Source organism: Trachurus trachurus (assembly GCF_905171665.1).
Source record: "Trachurus trachurus genome assembly, chromosome: 24".
Classification (NCBI taxonomy): Eukaryota; Metazoa; Chordata; class Actinopteri; order Carangiformes; family Carangidae; genus Trachurus; species Trachurus trachurus.
The window spans coordinates 1,331,518-1,338,801 of NC_139910.1; the positions used below are offsets into that span (position 1 = coordinate 1,331,518).

Below are 7,284 nucleotides of genomic sequence, written 5' to 3' on the forward strand. Positions count from 1 at the left end.
ACTATACAGTATTAATACATATTAGATAATATATTATGGCTTTTATATCATGACTGTATACTCTACTCTTACTTCTTTTTTATACAGACCACTTTAGAGTCCTGAATAAAGGCTATTATTATTATTATTATTATTATTAAATAGATATAGGAGATATAAGGTTCAAATAGCCTATAAAAACAATCACATATAAAGTGAAGATATAAAACATAAACATCTACTGGATTCACTATTATTCTGATTAAAGTCTCCATTTTCTATAACGTCATTAGATAGATAGATAGATAGATAGATAGATAGATAGATAGATAGATAGATAGATAGATAGATAGACAGACAGACAGACAGACAGATAGATACAGTAGATAGACAGATAGATAGATAGATAGATAGATAGACAGATAAAATAAACACCTAAAATCTATCTATCTATCTATCTATCTATCTATCTATCTATCTATCTATCTATCTATCTATCTATCTATCTATCTAAGACAAAACTAACTTTATTTATGAGGCCTGTATCTAATATAATCAATCAAAATCGTTGGAAAACAGTCACTAAATCTATCATTGGCTAAAATAAATGAATACAATTAAATGTTTTCTGTGATTTCCTGACTGACTAACAAACTGCACAACTTTACAACAAACAGGTCTGAACCTGTACAGGGTTTTGTGGTCTCAGGTGTCCAGGTGTGTCCAGGTGTGGCCCCGCCCACATTCACATCCTGTTCGTCACTGTGGTTGAGCTCATGACGTCACTGACGGGAAGAAGCTGCCAACATTTCTTTCTGGAAAACCCCCGGTGCAGGTGGTAGGCTACTGTCGTCAAGGTAACACTCAGTCATACCGGAAGCTGGAAGAATTTATCCACAAAATAAAAGCGGATAAAGTGGCAAACTTTTGCATGTGTCAAGGATCATTATAATTCAGCAATATGATAATAAACTATGAATAAAATAACATGGATGTAATCAGTGTGTCTTTGTCTTAAACAGGTAATGACAATTATTATTATTATTTTATTTCTACAGCTGCAGCTCAAATAAAATTAAAATAAGATTATGTCTATCAAGCAAGTTAATTAAAATGAACCAGTAATCTAAACTCAGACGGTTTAATCTCCATTATTTTATTGTATTACATAAAATATAAGATGATCTTCGTACCTTCAGCCATCAGGCTTTTTGATTGGTTCTCCTGCAAATGGTAGATGAGCTGACAGACAAATGAATTTTCCTTTTGGGATTAATAAAGTAATTCATATTCATATTCATATTATATTGTATTGTATTATATTGTTGTATTGTATTGTATTGGGTTGTATTACAGTGTGTTATATTATGTTGTATTGTAGGCTACTGTATTATATTTTATTGTATTGTATTAAGCCGGTGCATATTCTCATTTGTCCAGGTCATAGTATTTCAAAGGAGGTTAAATCGAAAGCAACTGGACTTAGTTGTTTGTCTAGGAAGACGTTTCACCTCTCATCCAAGAGGCTTCATCAGTTCATGTACGCAGCTGACCAGGCTGGGACTGGTCCAACTATCTGGTGTGGAGACTCACTATTTAACCTCTTGTGTGGGCGTTTCACAAGGGTGATGATGTCACTGGTTCCCTTTTGTGCTCCAAGTGCCAACGACAGTCGTTGGAGTGACAGTCGTTTGTATTGTATTGTATTGTATTGTATTATAGTGTGTTGTGTTGTGTTATGTTATATTGTATTATATTTTATGGTATCATTGTATTGTATTATAGTGTGTTGTGTTATGTTATGTTATATTATATTATAGTTTATGGTATTGTATTGTGTTGTGTTATATATTGTATGTTATGTATTACGGTATTATTGTATTGTTGTCATTAAGTCGTCTTATTTTGAAAGGCGTCACCGGAAGTCCTGTCTTTAAAACCTCATGCTAATTTAGCATCTGTGCTACTTCCGCTTCCCAGCTCGTAGAGACAGAGACGCGCCATCTCGGGTCGAGTCGTCCGGTCCGTCGGTGTTTTTAACAGCAGAAACTACTAAAACTCGACAGTTTTAACCCTCAGGAGCCTCCGACGCGACAGCAGGACGGTTTAACCCCGCCGGAGAGTTAAAGTAACCCGGGATAAGAGCCGTGCTTGGCCCGCTTGGCCCGGCCTGTCGCTGTGACGTCGCTCCACAGCCTGTTTATGTTTCTGTTTCCTCCGCCGCCGCTGCAGCGACATGTTGGACGGATGCGCAGCCCGCGGCGATGAGCCCAACATCGGCAATGTGGAGAACAACAACCCGGGAAATAACAACAACAACCACAACAAGGCCCGACAGGCGCTGCTGAGGAAAGGCCGGAAGCAGCAGCAGCAGCAGCAGCAGAAAGCCCCGAGGAGCTGCGGCGGCGGCGGCGGCGTCCGGCTCAACGACCACAACAACAACAGCAGTCTGACCGCGGCGGCTGGACCCGGCGGAACCGAGCCGCCAGCCGCAGCTCAGACCCAGACCCAGACCGTCCTGACCCTCATCCACCTGAAGCAGGGAGCCCGGAAAGAGGTGAGTTCTCCTGGGGGGAGGAGGGGGCTGCAGCTCCTCGGTGTTGGTTTTAGTGTGGTTATTATTTACAACCAGCATCGTTGGGCACGTTACTTTTAGTTACTAATTTTTCTTCCTCCAAAAAGTGGTAACTTGTCACGTTAAAGGTCTAATATGTAGGAATCCCCCCCATCTAGCGGTGCGGTTGCATATCTGAACGTATTCTTGATGTTGCATTCACGTGAAGTTGGGCAGACGTCAGACAGACAACAGAAGCTGCATGTAACAGGATAAACAAGTGGTCCGCCAGCACGAGGCAAAACACAGACATGACAATATGTTGTCATGGTGATGTGGTATTGTTTACCTGACCCACGTTTTACCGTCTTTCCCTGGTGGAGTAAAATGACATCCGGTTGGTTTGCCGACGGCCGTCTGCCTGACTGCACCTGAATGCAACACCAGTGCCTCCGTCCTTCCTCACACTACACAGTGGTGACAGTTTTAACAGGCGCGAGCCCACTTACTTTCCTCAAAAAGTAATTGAGTTAATAACTGAAGTACAACATTATAAAAGTGACTATTGTGTTACTTTTTTTTTTCTCTCTCTAAAACGCTCAAATATGTCAAATTACTTGCACTTGCCACCCGTACTATACTTTAACAGATGTATTATTATTTTGTGACAGTATTTCTTCAGCTGAACACCTTCTGTTATAATTATTGATAATAAACAAGTACAAGAATAATTAGTAATAGTAATGAAACTCATACAGGTCATTTACTGGTAAAACATCAGTGTTTTTTTTTTTTTGTTTTTTTTTACATCGTGTTAAATAGAAAACAAAACTTTATCTCAGCTTTTGGTCGATTAATGGATTCAGTAAATATTTATATTGATCATGAAGTGAAGTGAAGATGAGAAACCAGAACAGGTGTCGGTCTCTAATCATGTTTACAGTTCGACTCACCTGCTCCTCACCTGTCCTATCACATGACTGAGGTGTGTGTGTGTGTGTGTGTGTGTGTGACGCAGTTTCTAGTCAGCGTCGTTGGGCCATGAGTCATGTGACAGAGCGAGTCTGTCTTCCTGTTTCTGTGGAGGTGAAAGATGAGAGGAAGTGACAGCGTTCACGAACCTTTCAGTGTAAAAGCCTCGGACGGCCCTGAGGTTTGATGCAGCTCAGTGTTGCACTTTGGTCCTAATGTGATTTAAATGACATTTTAATTTACTGTGGAGCTTTAATTATTCATCTTTAAAGTCAAAACACGACGGCTCAATGCAACTGACGGCTTCAGTTCATGTTATAGGGAGGAAGGAGAAAGAGATGAAAACGGAAACAAAATCACATTCTTGTTTCTGTGGTCGAGGTTTCACTTCACTTTTATTTGAATATTTGATAAAGATACTAAAGACAGAATATAATCAAGGAAAAACTCAATATCCACAAAGTGGCAAAGTAAAAATGAAATTAACTCACAATGACAGGACAATAGAAAGTGGAAAAATATATAAGTAAAAATACACAGACAAAGAGAAACATTAGTCAGACTGGTGTGCTGGTAGATTTTCCATTTAAATTAAAAATGGTCGCCATATTTTGTTAGGAAAAAAAAATCTTACTTCTTTTCTGCATCAAATAAGTCATTTTCCAAGCCCCATTTTAATTGGAAGGGGGCGTCAGATTTCCACTTTATTGCAAAACATTTCTTAGTAATTGTCAAAAGGATTTCTGTACGTTTTTTTTAAGCATAATGTGTCTGTTTCACTTCACTTTTATTTAACTCACTCACTCTTTCAGACAGGAAACAGTGGTGGAGGAAGTTGTTCTCACTTTAAAGGGATAGTAGCATTTTTTTTAAAGTGGGGTTGTATGATCTCCAAATAGCCCCTAAGTACTTTAATTGCAGTAGAAGACTCTCTGCACTCCTCCCGTTAGCAACGCCAGCCCATAATAGCCCTGCCCAGAGATTTACAACATACAGTGTTGTGAACAGACCCAAAGAAACGGCCTATTTTCACGGCCTAAAAGAGGTTTTACCTGAAAAAAAATACACAGTTCCATTGTTCACTGTAATATATTTTTTTCCAGCCCTTCAAAGTGCAGGAAAAACACAGTTTTTATTTGGACCTAACCAACTGCTGATCGGCGGGCGCTAACCCTGGGCGGAGGGATACGTGAGTTGGTTAGGTCCAAATAAAAACTGTGTTTTTCCTGCACTTTGAAGGGCTGGAAAAAAATATATTATAGCGTTGCTAACGGGAGGAGTGCAGAGAGTCTTCTACTGCAATTAAAGTACTTAGGGGCTATTTGTAGATCATACAACCCGTGTATCAAAAAAAGAAAAAGTCACACGCACATCCGTGCCAAAAACTTAGGGCAGGTGCTGAGCCAAAGACGTGCAAGAATTAAAAAGAAAGTAGAAAGGCTCGCACACCGCAGGGCTCCAAAGTGCAGTCCATTTATTATCAGGAAAAATGTAACGTTTCGAGCAGCTGCTCTTCGTCAGACATACAAAATCCACATAGACGCCATCTTAAGTATCATGTGGTAGTCAATGTCATGTGACAACTAGAAAACAGGAAGCAGATACCGGTACATACACAAAACCTAACATTTAACATGAAAAAATGTTAGAAAGTGCTAAAGAAAAAATATATATAACGGCATCCATATAGAGACATATTTTTTCACTCTTGCACTTTGGAGCCCTGCGGTGTGCGAGCCTTTCTACTTTCTTTTTAGATCATACAACCCCACTTTAAAAAAATGCTACTATCCCTTTAAGGTTCATGTCATCAGCTGTGAACAAGTCGATAAAAGTAAATACGTTGGTTCAGTTTCTCACGTCGTTGAATTAAAACCTGTGTGTTTGTTGTTTGTTGTTTCGTAGCTGAAATCCAAAGGAGTGAAGTCCGAGGCCGGCGTCCAGACGGGCCGCAGCCAGAATGTGAACGGGCGAAGCCACAAGCCCAAACCGGACCAAACCGCCGCCGCTGCCGCCGCCAAGAAGAAAGATCTTCACCGCAGCAGCCCCAACAAGCTGCCGCAGCCGCCGCCGCTGCCTCCTCCTCTGCTGCTGCTGCCGCTGCCGCCACGGCAACAGAAGAAACCGCTGCACGTCTCCAACAGCCTGAAGGTCGATGGTGAACCCGCCGCAGCAGCAGAAGAAGAAGAAGAAGAATACCTCAAAGACGGCGAGAAGGTTTACGCCGGAGCGAAGTTCAGCGAGCCGCCGTCGCCCAGCGTGTTGCCCAAACCGCCGAGCCACTGGGTCGGCGAGGACGACGGGCGGCGGCGGCGGCCGAGCGGTCAAAGCCGCGAGCAGATGACCGTTCACCTCAAGTCGCTGCTGAAGGTTCAGGACTCGTCGTGACGGACGATCGACATCGACATGGACATGGACATGGACGACCGGAGAGAAGACGTGGACTTTGGCCTTTTTGAACGCGCTGCAGTAGGATAATTAGGACGTTTTCAAGGGATAGTTCAACATTTTTGTCAAATTATCTCATTGCCATAATCCCTATAGTCATAGCAGTAGGTTCGTTACCTTTAATTGTCGGTGCAAGCTGTTTTTAGAACGGCGGAGCAGAGCCGTGAGCTGCTCAGAGCTACGCTACGGAGGCTCATTATGGGATTTCTTGGTTTCCCTCATCAAACTCATCAAATACACAATCCAACAACTCCACAACGCTCTGGTGGACAAGTTGTGAGCTGCACATTCACCACGCTATGAGATAATAACACAACGTTACCACACAGAGTTGTTGTAGAGGGAAATTCATGCAAAACCACTGATGCACGTTGCCTTCAGGGACAGTTTTTCATCAACAGTCTCTGTATTTCCCTCTAAAACAACTCTGTGTGGTAACGTTGTGTTATTATCTCATAGCGTGGTGAATGTGCAGCTCACAACTTGTCCACCAGAGCGTTGTGGAGTTGTTGGATTGTGTATTTGATGAGTTTCCTATGACTATAGCAATTATGGCAATGGGCCAATTTGCCAAAAATGTTGAACTATCCCTTTTATGACCCTGAGTACAGTTTCCCATCAGCCACCGCGCTGCCGGGTGAACGCTGTGTTTGTGACCGAGGACTGAGACGAGCAGCAGCGTCGCCACGACGGCACCGTGTGCTGCTGAACACCTTTTTTAAAAAAGAGCTTGTGTTAATGTACATAATATATTGTATACATATATTTGTGTATATTTTTCCTTGTTATTTTAACTGAGATTCTAGTTTTGTTACTGAGGTTTTTTCAGAAAAAAGAAAAGAAATGAAACAAAAAAAAAGAAACAAAAAAAAAAGAGAGAGTTCCTGCAAACTGAGGCACTTTGTTCCTTCAGTGTGGGGACGCGACGCCTCGTACCGACGTCCCACAGCTTCACCACAAACCTCCACGAGTTCGTTCACCAGCCAGATCTACGGTGGCCCGGAGGTGCAAATCACAACAGCAAAAAGAGAAAACACAACGTGAAAAGAGAAAACACAACACAAAAAGAGAAAACACAACAACAAAAGAGAAAAACAAGGTCTTAATTGGCATTAAAATGTCTTAAATCAATTTTTCAAACGTCTTAAAAATGTTAACACATGGTGAGTGGGATTTTATGATTGTAATTAGTCTCAAATCTCAAAATAATTGGTAACATTCTGACATAGAGAAGTTAGTGGCCGTCAACGCTAAATTTCTTACCGCCACCAGCTCCCAAATCAGTTTCCCCCCCAATCATTCATGTAGCAGTCACTTTACCATGGATCACA

The 7,284-nt window shown here is 41.6% G+C and overlaps 1 protein-coding gene across 1 annotated transcript; it reads left to right on the forward strand.

Annotated features, from left to right (window-relative positions):
• The first annotated feature begins 1,963 nt into the window (after window positions 1-1,963).
• On the forward strand, window positions 1,964-6,166 carry LOC311007070 (uncharacterized protein). Its single transcript, XM_084000157.1, has 3 exons — window positions 1,964-2,536; window positions 4,318-4,362; window positions 5,411-6,166. The coding sequence occupies exons 1-3, from the start codon at window positions 2,216-2,218 to the stop codon at window positions 5,891-5,893; spliced, it is 849 nt and encodes a 282-aa protein (XP_083856283.1). The 5' UTR covers window positions 1,964-2,215; the 3' UTR covers window positions 5,894-6,166.
• Window positions 6,167-7,284: the final 1,118 nt, after the last annotated feature.